The following is an 18230-nucleotide window of genomic DNA, read 5'->3' as shown; positions in this document are numbered from 1 at the left end:
GCATTTCAAAAGTAGGCTACTTAGCATAAACTAACCGATAATTTATATGCATTTATTTAAATTTGTCTTTAAAATGTAAATAATGGGCTTTATAGACTCGCATTTTCGAACTTTGTTCCTCGCGTTTGCGGCTAACGCTGTGAGCGTTTTTTCCACGCTTATAGCGCGATATTAAGTGCGAATAATGCTTGTTCGGAACGCGAATGATGAAGGTTAAAACGAACTTGGTTTAGTTGGTTGGCAGTTCTTTGCCATAGCTATCCGATTCGATCTGAGGAATTTCTTGGAAGATTGCATTATTAACTTAGGCAAGAGCCCATGCCAAATTTCTTGAAGATATCTCATTAAATGAAAAAATGTTTTTATTCAAGCACTTGATTCCGATCGTTCAGTTTGTATGGTAGCTACGTGAATAGATATAGGCGGTTCCAACAGCAGCTTTTTGTGGAGAAAAGGACAAACTTCCAGATGGAAATTTGAAAAACTGTAGGACTGGTACGCAAATGTTCAAAGGTACTTCTTTCTAGCTATAAAATTTTGAAAACTAATAACTCTAAAATTTGTCAAATTCGAAGAGTAAAAAAAAAAGTTTTGCAAGAAAAAAGTTTTAAGTAAAAATTTTAGATGGAATAGATGAAATATAATGATCCAACATATAATTTGTGAGATATACAATTTCTCTTTGTATTGATTTCGAAATCGAAAAAGAATTAAGTAACTCTTGAAAGCAGAAATATGTAACCTCGGTATTATAAATATGTACATAAGTTGTAATTACTATAATATTTTTTAACAAATATTTCGAAAGTGTATTTCCTCAATAACATTTGCTTACAACTGTAAATGATAAATACAAATATTTTTTACACCGCTTGAATATGTTTACAATAGAAGCACTGACCTGCACTGAAAACTGTTTTCGTATATACATTTATGTAATAAACAGCAAGTAAATTAAGATAAATCTACTAAGCAAGTGAAAAATTAAAAACATATTGGAAGCGTTAATTGATTAGGCGCACATCATTCGAAGTGCTTTGAATAGTCATACGGCTTAGTGGAAAGTCGAAAACTGCAAAAATAATAATAATAATATTAACACATATTTTTATATGAAAATGAGCTTAATCGCGATTGTGGGAGAACACCTGATCCTTTCAATTGTTCACAAAACCGGTTTTAAATTTATTAGAGCATTACACATTTATTTGCAAATTTAAAAATTATGATATTCGGTTTCTGTTGCCAACAGATTCCCTCCCAATAGAAAACAGTGAAAGCAGCTTAATTTTGCTCTCCTTATACATTTACTGCTGGATCTCTGCAACATGTTGCTACAGAGTATAAAAGTTTTGTTCACCTAACGGTTGGATGTATCACTTATTACTAATCGAGGCAAATATAGGGTTAAGTATAATGATCAGGATGACGAGAAAAATTGAAATCCGGATGACTGGCTGTCTGTCCGTCCGAGCGTCTGTCGTCCGTGCTGACAAAAACTGAGATCTTCATGAAACCTGGTATGCGCATTCCTTGCCAAAAACACTATATCTACAGGATATACGTACAACCATTAGGTGAACAAAACTATAATACTCTGTAGCAACTAGCTGCAAGAGTATAATGAAGGAAAATTTGACAAAGAAACCATGAAATAACAAGTAAAGAAGGGTTAAGTTCGCGAACAGCCGAACATTGTACTTGTACTCGTATACTCTTTAAATTTGTATGAATCAAAGTTGTGTAAATAATTCCTGGCCAGCAAAACTTGCATTACAGCCATATTTGGTATCCTAATAACTGATAGTTTTGGTCAAATGGTTAATTAGAGTTATTACATATACTTCTGCTCATTATCGTCGGTAAAATTAGAGACGGTTTAAATTTAGCGACAGCGACAACTGCTGCCGTGAAGTCACTGTAGCCGAAGTAATTGTTCCCATAAGAAAGTGAGCATTTTAAATTTTGACAGATGCTGCCAGTCGCTTGTCACCATCTACTATCTGTTCCATACATGAATCTAAACTTAAAGCCCACTTAGACTTTGATTTCCTACTTACAATACAGAGGACCAGTGCTGAGTTAAATTCATACCTATGAGCAATTTAGTCTAAAACTTGAGATAAATACTTCAGTTGGGAGCTTAGTATAGTGATGAATTTTCGTAAAGAGTAAAGAGTTTTTTTATTATTAGTTCACACCCTCAAATGAAAGATTAATATCCTCAGCAGATAAGTAAGCATTTTAATGAAAATCTGTGGGTCATTGAATCTGTTCTCGACAAAAAAAAAATTCAAAATAACGGATTTTTTTACTAACAGCCACCTCGATGCATGTTGTTAATAAAAGTAAGCAGTTTGAGCTCCATCGTTGACGTATCAATTTCTATCTCGGACAATTAGCATAATTATTAAGTATACTTTTTATATGGGCTTTGGAAAGGGGAATAGTTACTGGGTTAATAAAAGATAGTATGCTGTTTAAGAAAAAAATGCAAAAGTATTACTCCACAGCAAAATAACTTTTGGTCTACACAGAAAATTTAATGAATTTGAAACAACGGAAATTTGTGTAAAATATTTCTATCTCTAATTTATATTGCATTTATAAAATATGTATGTGCTTTCATTTAATTATAACTAATTTAGAAATAATTATTATTTCACTGAATTTAAATTGCTTTTGTTTTCCTTTCGCTAGGGTTCCCGTGTGAGTACAATTAATGATTGGCTACAAATCAAAATTGGCGGCGATGAGGAGGTGAAGAAGAAAAAGGGCCGACAGCAATTAAACCGCATCAAATCCACAAAATATACACTAATTACATTCCTGCCACAAAATTTGCTCGAACAGTTTCGACGCATAGCGAATTTTTACTTTCTAATTATGACTATCATATCACTCTTAATCGGTAAGCCACACTTAGCTTAATCTTAAATATAAGTTATTTATGCCACAATTATTTTACTTAAAAATTAGATAAATAATATACTTAAATAAACGTAATATCAAATAGCGGGTGGGTGCGAAATTATGTGTTTGTATGAACTGACGAGTGCTAAAAGCCAGATAACGAGTAATTAGCAAGTGGTCTTACGCGACGTGAATGAACAGAATTTTGCAAAAATAACGCGAAACTTTTAACTACGCGACGATTGCATTGAGAACCTTAAAGCATGTAAACGAAAGACAATCATTAAAAATCGAACATTTGATAGATTGCAATAGAGTTACATTTTCTTATATTTATTTATCCTTATTTTTAAATAATTGAATTTCAAGGATTTATAAGACTTAACTCAAAACTCAAATACTTTCATTAAGAATAAAAAGCACTGTTTGAGGGCATAATACCGGGGAAAAACTGAATAATCGGTTTTATGGGGAGATATTTTATAGTTGTCCGATTTTCTTCATTTGCACTGTCATAGTTAAGTATCTAATAGAGAACAGTTCTGCAAAATTACGTGCCTTTAGATTTTTAAATAAAGGCAGGATGCTGGAAGATAAAATATCTTAATAATCAGTTGTATGGGAATGTCTGATATACAGTTAGTCACTTAAGTAAGTATACACCGTCTTTATTTTTGAAGATAATTAAAATTAAAGTGTTTCCCAATATGCTAATGACACGTTTTTACACAAAGCATGTGTGCATTGGCACTCGCTTTAACATCAACAGAAATATAGCTGTAAAATGTTGATACCGTTAGACACACATCGCTTATTAGTTGAGTCGAGTGAAAATAATATCACAAAAGTTAGTATACATCGTACAATTGTTTGGTGAACATAACGCGATAGCATAATTTTAAATTTAAAAAGTTCAATCAATTTAAACCAAAAGGACACTGTTAAGAATATTATTAAAGAATTTCACATTTTTCTTTGAATTACTGAACAATTTGCGGCAATGGCACGAAGAGGAAAAGAGCTCTCTGATGACTTAAGAAAATTAATTATAAAATACCACAAAGAAATTTTTGCGTGAAATCGCTCGTATAGTTGATAAAAGTATTGCTACAATTCAAAAGATTGTAAACAAGTACAAAAGTACTGGCAAAACAAATAATAAGCCTCGCTCCGGACGCCCACGGGTATTTAGTGACAGGGAAAGTATCCTGATTGTTCGTAAAATCAAAGAATGCCCCAAAGTTAAAAGCTTAAGTCGAAAAAGAATATGGGAAGCAGTGTAGTACTCAAACTATTCGCCGAGTCCTGTATAATGCTGGTTACCATGGACGTAATGTTAGGAAGAAGCCCTTCATGAGCAGGGTCAATCGATGTAAACGGATATCATTTGCAAAAAATCATGAAAAGTGTGACCAAACGTTTTGGAACAACGTTATATTTTCAGATGAGTCCAAATTTTGTATAAGTGGATCCAATGATCGCGAAAAAGTATGGAGGAAAGCTAACACAGAGCTGAATCCTATTAATATGACCGGCACGGTTAAGCATGGTGGTGGCTCGGTGATGGTTTGGGGATGTATGGCGGCAAATGGGGTAGGCAATCTGGTTTTTATCGAAACTATTATGGACGGATACGGTTACCTTAACATTTTAAAAAAGCAAAGCGCGATTAAATTGGGGCTCTAGGAGTCATTCGTCTTCCAGCAGGATAATGATCCCAAGCACACGTCCAAAGTTTTGCGGGAATGGCTCTTATACAATGTGAAAAAACAGCTTAAAACACCACCCCAATCACCGGATACAAACCCCATTGAACATTTATGGGAACATCTAAAGCGGCAAATAAGTAAATATTCGATACGAAGCAAAGAACAATTAAAAAGTGCGCTCCAGGAAGAATGGAATAAAATACCGCAGGCAGTAACCACAAATTTGGTGAAATCAATGCCTTCACGTCTTAAAGCCATTATTAAGTCCAATGGTTATCCAACCAAATACTAGAAGTCGACTTTTCAAATAATATTTTTATAATTAATTCAATATTTGTGCCTTTGTATACTTACTTTTGTGATATGAATTTATACCAAATTTTTTTAATTGGTAAAAATTTTGTATTTTCTGCCATTTTGTATGCGTTTTTGAATTAAGTATTATATTTATGTTTCATTCAAGTGAATAAAATACATTTTTCTTATATTTTCTGTTATTTAAGAAATCTAGTGCAAAAATAATGCAGATATATGTAGTGTATACTTACTTAAGTGACTAACTGTATGTAGTTGCCAAATCTGAACGATTCCGGTATATAATTAATATAATGTCAAAATTTACCTACGTTTTCAATTTCATTTGGATATCTCAAAAACTTACAAAGAAGTTTTTATAATCCCGAAAATTTCAATTTCACCCAAAAAACGTTGTCTCGAAACTGGTTTTGGATCCATGACGTTTGGGCAAAATTAATCAGAATGATCCCGCATACGCAATTTAATTGAAAAAAATCGACCCGCTCTAGTGTATATTGTTGCTTTCTATAACCGCCTGCAGTTATGCTATAGAGCACCACTGGCCCTCTCTATACTTAGTACTTCCGCTTGGAAGATGACGTTTGGTAGTCGGATAAAGAGATATTTCGAGATCATCGGAGTAGTGATATAGACTGCATCATGCACCTCTACCAAACCTCTTCTCCCCTCACGTCTAGAGGGTTTCTTCATCCGAAAGTGGCTATTGAAATCTAACCTTGAGGGAATACCATCTGATTTACATATGTTTAGCTGGTTCTGCCTATTATGAAGACTGCTCTCTGTTACCGAATTTTTCGGCCTGACTTAGAGATTTTTTTCTCATCTTGCGTTGTTCCTCTACTTTGGCAGCAAATGTACTTTATAATAGTTTATACGCATGGTTGCTCTAGAGGTGGAGGATTCTGTACTTATACTATGAGTACTTTGGCTTTTACCCGCTATATTTCCTGCTGTGTTCTCCAGCACATTGCGACTGGTACATTCGGCAGCACTCTTAACCGTTTCCTGACTGAAGGTGAGGAGGGTTTCTTCGTCACACTTAGTTAGGGGTCCTGGAGTATATACCACTGTGATCCCGTATTATCGTGATAAAAGAACTTATCGAGATATGACCAAAGATATTTCTCCCTTAGATTCAAAATATTCTTCAGAATGGTTTGGGCTGAGCCAAATGGTATCCCAATATTATCAGCGAGTTCTCTAATTGTCAACTAACGATTTTCGAGTATCAGATTTTTAATTTGCCCTCTTCGGAAGAGTTAGATTATCGTACGGTTTGTCTTTAACGCGATCTCAGCCCGGTTTGAACTCATTGTATCACTTACAAACTCTTTTTATACTCTCGCAACAAAGTTGCTAAGGAGAGTATTATAGTTTTGTTCACATATCGGTTGTTTGTAAGTCCTAAAACTAAAAGAGTCAGATATAGGGTTATATATACCAAAGTGATCAGGGTGACGAGCAGAGTTGAAATCCGGATGTCTATCACGCGTATTTCTTAGCTCCATAAGAAGGTTAAGTTCGAAGATGGGCAAAATCGGCCCACTGCCACGCCCACAAAATGGCGAAAACCGAAAACCTATAAAGTGTCATAACTAAGCCATAACTAAAGATATTAAAGTTAAATTTGGCACAAAGGATCGCATTAGGGAGGGGCATATTTGGACGTAATCTTTTTGGAAAAGTTGGCGTGGCCCCGCCCCCTACTAAGTTTTTTGTACATATCTTGGAAACTACTATAGCTATGTCAACCAAACTCTATAGAGTCGTTTCCTTCAGGCATTTCCATATACAGTTCAAAAATGGAAGAAATCGGATAATAACCACGCCCACCTCCCATACAAAGGTTATGTTGAAAATCACTAAAAGTGCGTTAACCGACTAACAAAAAACGTCAGAAACACTAAATTTTACGGAAGAAATGGCAGAAGGAAGCTGCACCCAGGCTTTTTTTAAAAATTGAAAATGGGTGTGGCGTCGCCCACTTATGGACCAAAAACCATATCTCAGGAACTACTCAACCGATTTAAATGAAATTCGGTATATAATATTTTCTTAGCACCCTGATGACATGTACGAAATATGGGAAAAATCGGTTTACAACCACGCCTTCTTCCAATATAACGCCATTTTTAATTCCATCTGATGTCTTCTCTGTATAATATATACATTAGGAACCAATGATGAAAGCGGAATAAAACTTTACACATATACGGAACTTGAGCTGAGGTATTCCTTGTGGAAAAACTGTCGTGATCGGACTATAACTTCACAACTTCAAGGTCCCTGATATCGAACACGAAGAACTCAGTGCCTAACCTAACCTAACCTAATTTTTCACCGAAAATATCGGTAAATCTCTCAGAATTTAATTCTAATTAATTTTACAGCAAATCAAAAAAATATGTAAATGACGGATAATGAAATCTCGATTATCACTTTATCATGCGAGAGTATAAAATGTTCGGTGACCCCCGAACTTAGCCCTTCCTTACTTGTTTTTTAGATATATTCATATGAGTATGTACATACATAGTATATTGATACGCTCTTTCGAAAACGTAATTCTTAAAAATGCTCAAATTACTTAAATACATACTTCTTTGTGCACTTATTTCTGCGAGCTGATATCTAGAGTAATTTTGTAGAATGTTTGTTGATTGAAATTGCTGCAATTAGCATTTTTTGTTAAACGGCAGAATATTCATACGCTCCTCTTGCAGCGCTCAGCAGCCAGTGGCGGTGTTCGGCGGACCTTGACCATCACCTTCGTGCGCCAGTTCGCACCCAACGCTGCAGCTCAAATTAATGTGGCACAGTTAAAGTATCTATGCATGTAGTGTTGTTGTTAGCGCTTTGTTTGTTTGCTTGTTTTTGCATTCTCTGCTCATTGATTCTGCGTTTTCAGCTCTTTGATTGATGTAGGCAAATAGGAATAGCTGTGCGCGCGGGAACTTCATGCTGGACAGCGTCGCTTGCGTAGCTCAATATTGTATTCTTACATACGTATGTATGTGTGTATCTGCATATGCTATAGAAACACAAACGCATGTACAAAATTTTTCTATTTGCGTCTTCTCGCGGTGCTAATATTCGATCATACTCAGCATTTGTACAAGTATGAATATTGTTATACCCTGAACGGCGCACAATACGTTTGCCACGAAGTTTGTAACACCCAGAAGAAAACGTCGGAGACCCTATAAAATATGGACAGCTTCTTAGGGATAAAGGAACGTGGGAAAACTTTCAGATCGATAACTCAAAAAATGAGGGTTTAGTTTACATACAATATATGTTTATAGATAGACGGACGGGCAGACAGGCATGGTTTTTCATTTCGTTTTTAAGTTATTGATAACTGAGAGCTTTCCTAGGTTTCTTATTCCCAAGAAACTGTCCAATTGTCGGAAACGCCTATATCGGACCACTATAGCAAACAGCTGCCATACAAACATACAGATCGAAATCAAGTTCTTTCATGGAAACTTTTAAATTTGTGTAGGGTATTATTGCTTTGGTGCAACTGAAGTTAACGTTTTGTCTTGCTTTTGTATTTTGTTTGTTTCTATTGCATATTCGAATTTCAGTTCACTGATTGAATTTATGCGGTGACACTCTTATGTGCAATCAATTAAACTTTTATTGCTATGAATTATGGTTTTCGAGTGCTTTGTTGTTGGTGTATGCGTGTTACTCGAAATGCTGTTGATTATTAGCATAGGCGAATGCTATACATACATATGTATGTATATATGTACCTAAGAACATATGTAAATGTATCTATATGATGCATGTACATACAAATACGCCTTCATACAAGTCTAATGGATACGATAAACCCTAATTCCTCATTTCTTTCAGTCATAATCTCCCGAAAAATTTTAAAAGAATCAGCCTTGCTTTTAACATTTTTTTTTCAGTAAATTAGAATCGCTTTTAACAAAATTTATTGCGTTATATACCATTTTCCTCGAGCAATTCAAAATTTTGAGAATCTCAGTTGTATTTTATCTTTTTTGTATAGAGCAAAAAACATTCTTTTGATTTCCAGAGTAGGAACACAATTTCCCTCCATTTTTTTAATATTTTACTATTATTTAAAAGCTGCAGTTAAACCAATGTCTTTTCCCATGACTGCCAATTAATAATGAATAACATTATTGTATATATAGCCAAATGTATGATATTCCTTTATCCAATCAAATTTAAAGGGTGATCCAGGTAATGTTGTTGTTGCCTGCTTGTTTTAAGAAAAATCACAGAACAACAAACACTTCAAATTTAGTGAGGAATGTTTATTATCATTCGAAAGAACATACCTCTGCATTTATTTTTTTAATATTGACTTTTCAAATATTGGCCGTGGCTGCGTCTCACGTGGTCCACCCGTTACGTTCTCACCGGCACCATTTTAGAAGAAATATGGACCGATGATTCCACATCAAACCCTTGTTTTTTTGTCTAGAAGAACCTCTTTAGCTTATTCTTTGTCCAAAATACGCAATATTGCTTATTTACATATCCTTTGAGACAGAAATGGGCCTCATCGCTAAACAAAATTTCGCTCGAAAACGTCGGAACTTTTCAAGAGCCCATAGAGTGAAACAGTGTCGCTGGGAAGGTCAAACGGCTTCAGTTCTTGCGCAAGCTGTATTTTGTACGCTTTCAATTTAAGATCTCGACGAAAAAGGCGCCAAGGTTCCATAAGTCAGTCCGAGTTTCTACGAACAGCGCCAAAACGACTCTCCACGGTCTTTGTATATTTCTTCACTGCATACTGGACGTGGTCTATTTAGTCGATTATTATCCATTATGAATGCTGGTTTCCAAGAAGGGTGATGGTGTTGCGAATAATACGCTCAGTGGCCCGATTATGTTGACCCTAAATTGACGATTTGTAAAAGTTGTTCAGGCGTAAGTCTTTCTACGATGAAATGCCAAACAATACAGAACAAAAATAGCATCACAGCTTGACACGATTCACGCCTGATCTGTCAAGAAAAGGCTATTGAAAAAAGTAGCTCCGCTTGGATCACCCGTTAGTTAGAATGCAATTGGAAGTGGTAACAACGAGAAGTAAGCATGATAACGGCAACTTACCGTTATAGGTTGTGGAAGTCAGGACATACACTAACGTAGGCAATTATTGCAATGCATTTATTTGATAAAACTAAAAACTGGTTTGAATTATTTAAGTATTAAGTTCTATGTCCATGACTGTATATACATTTTTGATGTCCATGCCTTTGCAAGATGCTTGTTTGGGCTTCCCATCACCTCGAAGTTATCAAACACAAGTAAAGTTGTGTATCATCTTTGATTTTAGAAAGATTTTGCAAACTTAACCTGAAATGTAGTATTTAAATTAGCTTATAAATATGTAATAAAAATAATTTAATTAACACAACGAATGACAACTGTGTACGCTTACATAAAATTACACTTGAATTACACAACGAAGTCCGCGGAAATTTCAATGTTTTTTTTTAGCTAATTGAACGGTAATGAAACCAAAGCAGATTCAATAATTAAAATTTTATTCATTGAGCTGTAAAAATGTCTGGACGTGGAGGAAAATATTTTTACTGTTTTCACTTAATTTATTTGCTGTAAAATTGCCGCATTATTAGCGTTGCATTAAGTACTTTTTTGTACAGAAAATATTATATGTGTATGTACATATGTATGTATATAGTAATGTAGATTGGCAAGAATAGAAGCTTAATTTCCACACCAGCTTTAAATCCATGCAAAATTCGAGCAAATATTTATTTTGCGGCAAAAATAATTAGAAAACGTGTATGACATATTTACTCATATTGTATTTGTATCACAAGCAATGCAATTAGCCCTTTATTTGAACAAAATATTTGAACACAATAACTGTCATTACTATTATATAATGCAGGAAGTAATATGAATGTTACTCTTTACTTCATTAGAACTAAATGAAAATTGATGGCATGGAAACCTATTTATACATATTAGTTTGTTAACAATATGTCATTCGGAGATGTTATATAGATTGTCCAATAGTTGCGAAATTTACACACGTACATATCTTTTGAAGGTTAGGTCTAACGACAATCATATGAATTATACACTATGGGCACTCTAACTAAATATCGATACAACATTTACATCCCGTCTGTTAAAATTGAATTAAGATATTTTATCATTTGGTTATGAATCCAACTATAATATCTATGTCTATGATAGACCAGAAGTAATTTCCCATCCGAACGGAAATTTCACCTTTGGCATCACGACATATTTGCGGAAAAAAATTCTTTTGAGTTTCATAAGGATACCTATCATTATCCGATATAAATGGTATAAAGTCTACGGAATGTTTGAAAATACTTAATTAGGTTTATAATATGCTGCCTAAGGGAAGTATGCTAATGCCGATATATCAATTTTTCTGAAATATCGTTTGCATGGACAGATAGACATATAGTCAGTCAGTCGGAATTCAACTCGTCAAATCATACGAAAAAAGTCATGTTTTTGTGATTTTTTTCATGACGACACAGTCAAAATTTATTTATTCAACCAATGGTACATTGAAGTATGACATTCGAAAAATATCTTTTCAATTTTTTACAAAGAAATATTAAAAAATACGGCAATGGCAGCAATTGTCCGGACGGGTCTCGAAAGAAAGTTGAATTGCGGTACCCCTCATAACTCGTTGCTGGATCATCCGAAATCAAAAAATTAAAGTTCATTCGTTAGATAATAGTTTTCTCCAGGTAACGCTGTTAAGGTTTTTTTGAAATTCCAATTTTTGAATTTTTTCGAAGAGTTTGAGGTGAAAACACACAATTTTTTGGGAAAAAATCGGATAATTTGTTATTGCGAAATCAAAATTATGAACAAAAAAAAATTCTCCAGCGTTACCTCGTAAAATATGTACAGAAATAGTGTTTAAAATTTCAAAAGGATCGGTGCAGTAGTACTTTGAAAACGTGAGTTGTGGGAAAAACACGTTTAAGACTTACAAGTGTATATCTCCGTCAATTTTGCGTTAATTGTTCTCAAATTTTCACAGAATAATCTTAAGATAAAAAAAATACCTTACCGCCCCTCCAACGAAAGGAAGCGATTCTAAATCTCACGCACAAATAACGATTTATTCTTAAATTTTTAATAACGCATCAAGTTATTAAAGTAATTCAGATTTCTGTTTCTGTTGATCGTCTCAGTATGGAAGTAATACGAGTATAGTACATATTCCTGTTGGTCATCAAAGTAGAAATTTCTGTTTCTGCTGATAGATTCATGTAATACAGATTTCTGATTTTGTTGAACGTATAAGTATTCAATAATATAATTCTGTTGATACAGATTGATTGAAGTAATACAGATTTTTGTTACTGGGCTTGTCTAAGTATTGAAATAATACAGATTTCCGTTTTTTAATCTTAATCTTAATCTTTTTAAACTTAAACTTCAGTATTGAAGTTATATCGATTTCTGGTTCTGTTGATCGTTTAAGCATATATTACAGACTTCTGTTTCTGTTACTCTTCCAAGTAATGAAGTAATTCTGTTTGTATTGATCGCCTAATTATTGAAGTAATTCAGATTTCTGTTTCTGTTGCTCGTCTAAGTTCGCTACTTTAGCACAGACATTTGATATTTGTTATAATTTGCACACATTTCTGCATTAACTTTTATCATACTCTCAGGATTATATGTGTTGCTTAAAATTATCAATTCATAATAAATCAAATTGGTTTAGCAACGATTGCAAGTGCAACGAACAATTTTGTGTGATTTTATCAAACAGCAACAGTGACTAATTTCTGTGTATATATGTGTATGTATTTACTAATATTCCGACAAAAAAAAAAGTGACAACAACTAAGGCTGCGAGCAATCAAATATTAATTACACAAAAAGTTGAAGATGAATAAATAGATGCAGCTAAAACAATCTTAAATATTCAAAACAAACCAACATTATCATAACGCGGCTTCATACTAAGTTCGTTATAAAAACCGTATCATATTGGCAATTTTATTACAAAACTAGACCTATTTTCTCTTAAGCAATGATGAATTAGTCAAATATACGCTTACCAGGAATAATTCCAAGCAATCCACGTATTCACTCAATAGTCCAATAGAAGAACAAGCATAGCAGCAGGAGTCTTTGTAGCAGATAGTCAAGCGTTGCGGTAACTCAAAGTTTAACTAGGAACAGTCAAAAAGCTAATCAATAAATATTACGATTTTTTAGAGCGTGCGATAAAAACAACCTGTAAACTATTATGAAATTCCATAAATGAACTTTATGGCAAAATATTTTAAACTTTATATTGAGATTTTGGCTTCATGACATATCGTTGACAAAAAAGCTGTTATAAGAATTTCATTTAGATAACTCACATATTGATCGATATAAAGTTAATAGTCTAGGAAAATCATTGATCTGATTTTATCCATTTTCGTCACAAATAAATTTTAGAAAAAAGACTCGTATTTCAAAAATAGGTCTCACACATTGACAGGCATTAGTCACAATTACGAAATAGTTGTGGAGATTTAAAATAGCTTATTATTATAAATTGCTTATAAACTAATTTAGTTTCACACATTTTTGTTATTTTTTAGACAGCCCGGTCTCTCCGCTGACATCGTTGCTACCGCTGGTTTTTGTGATCGCAGTGACTGCCGCTAAGCAGGGCTATGAAGATTTCTTACGGTACAAAACCGATAATGTTGTTAATCGTTCGCCAGGTGCGTATTTATGATAACTTAAGATTCAAAACACACACTGTAGCGTCAATTGTATTCTATTCAATTTAGTGACGGTCATACGTAACGGTGTGGAAGCAAACATTCAATCGCAATATGTCTGTCCAGGCGACTTGGTGGTGGTGGAGCGCGATTGTGATGTGCCCTGTGATTTGGTGTTATTGCGTAGCACCGATCCACATGGCAAATGCTTTATAACGACCGCCAACTTGGATGGTGAATCCAATTTGAAGACGTTGATGGTACCACGTGATTTGCCGTTGGTCGATATAAACCATTTGCACAAATTGGGCGTCATCGAGTGTGAGAATCCTAAGACTGATCTGTATAGTTTCAATGGTAAGATAGAACTGGCCGGTGGCGAGGGGCGCGTGCTGCCACTTTCAACCGACAATGTGCTGTTGCGTGGCTCACGCGTCAAGAATACCGAATGCGTTATTGGGTGTGCTGTGTACACGGGCATGACTACCAAGCTGCAGCTGAACAGCCGGCTAACGCGCAATAAGTCTGCCTCTAGTGAGATATACGTGAATCGTTTCTTGGTCGTGGTGCTGATGTTGATGATAGGGATCGTTACTATGTTTTACTTCTTCAAACGGTGAGTCACTGGTTCGAAGTTTGAATTTCGAAATGTATTTTAGGCTGTTACTCTTATTTGTCTTGCAGTTATGAAGAGATTTTTGTGATACCTAAGCTTGCATATTTGGGTCCTGCTGCTGACGGCTACAGTGTCAAACAATTCCTGCAGGATTACCTCTCTTTCTTGATACTGTTTAATTACCTCATTCCAATATCGTTGTATGTAACCATTGAGTTGCAACGTGGTATTAGTGGGTTGTTCATGGAGTGGGATCTGCAATTGTATGACGAAGCAACCGACGAACATTTTATAGTAAACACATCCAATTTAAATGAAGAACTTGGTCAGATCAACATTTTGTTTTCGGATAAGACCGGCACATTAACGAAAAATGAAATGGTTTTCCAACAGTGCTCGATAAATGGACGAAAGTACACCTTTAAAAAGACACGGTTGCTGGAAGATGGGAGCGGCGCATTGATAGACATAAACAAGTTCAATGTAAGTTGGCAAAATATGTGATAGAAACGGTAAAATTAGAGGTTTTTATGGATCAAAAGCGCTTTTCTTTGAAATTTAGTATTAGGAAATAATATGTATATTGTACAACATTCATAAAATCGATAAGTGATCTGTTTTGAACTCGTTCATACATTTTGCTTCATATATCAAATATTTAAAAAGTTTGAACCGTTTCGAGGTTCCCTACTTTTTTAAAGAAAAAACACAGAAACTTCAAATTTAATGGGGAACGTTTATTATCATTCTAAAGAACATTCTTTGCTATTTATTTTTCGACGTTTATCTCTTTCAATTGCTGGCCGTGGCTATGTCTCTTGAATCTCTTTAAATGCGGCAATTTTGTTTGTTTACATACCGAATGAGCCAGAGACGGGCGTTATATCTGAACACAATTTGGGTCGAAAAAGTCGGAAACACATTCCTTAAAGAACGTGAATTTTCGTTATAAAGTTTAATGATTTGTAAACGTTGTTCAGATCTTTCCTTGATGAAATGCCTAACAATACTGAATAACAAATAACATGACAGCCTGACATGACTAACGTGTGATCTGTAAAAAAAGACTATTGAAAAGTACATCTACTTTAATGAAACGTTAAATATACATATATCCCTAGCTCAACTGAAAATAGTCTTACACTGTAATATCAAATACTCCTTACTTTTTATATTTCCAGAAAGACCAAAGAGCATTCTTTGAAGCATTGGCTATATGTCACACCGTTCAAGTAGCAGGGGAATCAAACGCTGATGGTACCTTAGAAATTGAAACACCCGACAAAGAACTTAATGGCAAAAGTGGGCTGGCTAAAATGTACTCCATTTCCGATATCACCGAGGAGAGTCATAATTCCAGTCGACAAAGTGGTGTAGATTCCGATCATTCGCAAACATTGGAAACAAGCCTATCCAATAATCCTGATGGAACAAAAAATGAGGGCATCATCGCCAATAGCATTATGAACATGTCCAACGGCACAGGTTTAAGTCGTTCGAATGGTACGAATGGGGCAAATATGACTTCTGACGTCAATCCGCTGCTTAACGAAGCAAATAAAGAAGAGAAACGCAAACGACCGCTAATTGTCAAACGTAGTCCGAATTTTACGCGCGCCTCGTCGAGAATACATCCAGCGCCAATGGGGAATGACGGACAGTTCTCTATAGAAATGGTGAGCCGCGCCACTAATGCAAATTTGCTAGCAACACCCGGTTCACGACCCACTTCATTACCCTTCACACGTTCCACATCAGCCATCGATTTGCCAGATCTGGCAGTTGCACCCTCACCGACTGGACACAAGCGATCGCACTCTTATGGCGCACAAAATGCATATTTAACACAACCAGGTGAGCTTTGGTGCTTTGATATATTTGGCTTTAATAAAGTAAAATAAATTATATTAATAATTATTCGCAGTGCCACAAGGCGGAGTTGTCATTCGCACAGCTAGTAATCTGTCGCGTGAGTCTTATGCAGCACCTAACTTTCAACGTCAACCAACCCTTCTGTTACGTGCGGAGTCACAGCGTCGCAAGAATGAGATTGAACAAGTTGTGCAGTGAGTGCTTCTTTTTTTGCTTATACTCGTATAAGTATGTTTAATGTTACTGAATAACAATTTTCTCGCAGCACCCTCGACTATCAAGCCTCCAGTCCAGACGAAAAGGCGCTCGTTGAGGCTTCCGCCAATCTGGGGCTCGTTTATATGGGTGACGATGATGAGGTCTTACGAATACGTGTCGTACCTCCACACTTGGATTATTCGCGACCCTTTAACGTTGGTAAAGTCAACGAAATACGTTTCAATCGCTTACATGTACTGGAGTTCACTTCGGATCGTAAACGTATGAGTGTGATTGTGAAAGACGAGAACGGCACCAAATGGATTTACACAAAGGGAGCAGAAAGTTATGTGTTTCCGCTTTGTGCTAACAATCAGGCAAATAATGTGTCGCGAACCGATGCACACATAAGCGATTTCGCAAGGCAAGGTCTGCGTACATTGGCCGTAGCGAGGCGACGGGTTGGTGATGACGAGTACCGCACCTTCATCGACGAAGTGAATGTGGCAAACAGTTCGTTGGAAAATCGAAAGGAGTTGTTAGACCAGAGCTATGCCAAAATCGAGTGCAGTGAGTAGAATCCCTTCTTGCTAATAAGTACGCAGCTTTCAAACTAAATTCGTTGCAGATCTCGAGTTACTGGGTGCCACCGCCGTTGAAGATGCCTTACAAGACGATGTCGCTGACACACTGATCTCATTGCAAAAAGCCGGTATCAAAATTTGGGTGTTAACCGGTGATAAGGTCGAAACGGCACTTAACATAGCGTTGTCATGTGGTCACATACCTCCCGACGCTATCAAGTATTTTATAATCGATTGTAGATCGAAGGAGGATATGATGGTGCACTTGAATGCATTGGATCGTGAAATTATTTTCGGTATTGGCGCACAGTGTGCGCTACTAATCGATGGAAAGAGTTTAAGTATCGCATTGTCCGAGACGCCAGAGATGTTCCGCGATATAGCAATCAAATGCACGGCAGTACTTTGTTGCCGCTTAAGTCCATTGCAGAAGAGTGAAGTAGTAGCTTTGATTAGAACTTCGTCAGAGGATTACACAACGGCTGCCGTGGGCGACGGTGCAAATGATGTATCAATGATACAGGAGGCACATGTGGGGCTCGGCATTATGGGGAAAGAGGGTCGGCAAGCGGCACGTTGTGCTGACTTTTCTTTCGCCAAATTTTCGATGCTGAAACGTTTAATACTAGTACATGGACATTATCATACGACGCGCCTGTCTCTCTTAGTGCTTTATTTCTTCTATAAAAATATCGTATTTATGGGCATAATATTTCTGTTTCAATTTTATGCGCTGTTCTCAACGCAATCCGTGTACGACTCTCTGTTTCTGACCCTTTACAATGTGATCTATACTTCGTTGCCGATTTTATTTATTTCTCTTACAGAGAAAGCTTATAGCGAGGAAACGCTTTTGAAGTAAGTGCTGAAGTTTTGCTATATATTCAAATAATATGATTTCTTCTTCGCAGGCAACCAGAACTTTATAAAAAAAATATAAACAACAAGGGACTTCATTGGCAGTACTTCATCGGTTGGATACTTTTTGCCGTCTACCACACATTGATCACTTACTACTTCACATACTATGTGTTTGCCACAAACAATATTCTACTAAATGTTGGCCAGCCGGCGGAGTTTTCTTGCTTTGGCACTTTGCTCATTGAGATCGTTGTTGTTGTGGTCAACTTAAAACTGATGCTACAGTCCAAGTACCTGAGCTATTGGTATATAGCGACGATTTTGGGCTCCATATTGACGTTCATGATAACTACTGTTATCTATAACGTAATTGACTTGTAAGTATATTGAAAACCACACGTAATTTTTA

At 35.7% G+C, this 18230-nt stretch overlaps 1 protein-coding gene across 5 annotated transcripts in view; it reads left to right on the top strand.

The window, feature by feature from the left end:
* Positions 1–18230, top strand: part of LOC105231347 (phospholipid-transporting ATPase IF) — a 43703-nt gene that overhangs the window by 19332 nt on the left and 6141 nt on the right. For all 5 annotated transcript variants that reach the window (XM_049455973.1, XM_049455974.1, XM_049455971.1 and 2 more), the window contains 9 exons: positions 2701–2911; positions 13565–13690; positions 13760–14306; positions 14375–14789; positions 15488–16160; positions 16231–16372; positions 16444–16946; positions 17005–17818; positions 17872–18198. In XM_049455973.1, the coding sequence (XP_049311930.1) occupies positions 2701–2911; positions 13565–13690; positions 13760–14306; positions 14375–14789; positions 15488–16160; positions 16231–16372; positions 16444–16946; positions 17005–17818; positions 17872–18198 (3758 nt within the window). The remainder of the gene's footprint in view (positions 1–2700; positions 2912–13564; positions 13691–13759; positions 14307–14374; positions 14790–15487; positions 16161–16230; positions 16373–16443; positions 16947–17004; positions 17819–17871; positions 18199–18230) is intronic.

This window comes from Bactrocera dorsalis, chromosome 4 (assembly GCF_023373825.1).
Source record: "Bactrocera dorsalis isolate Fly_Bdor chromosome 4, ASM2337382v1, whole genome shotgun sequence".
NCBI lineage: Eukaryota > Metazoa > Arthropoda > Insecta > Diptera > Tephritidae > Bactrocera > Bactrocera dorsalis.
The sequence above is the reverse complement of the archived record's forward strand: the minus strand, read 5'-3'. Positions and strand labels throughout refer to the sequence as shown.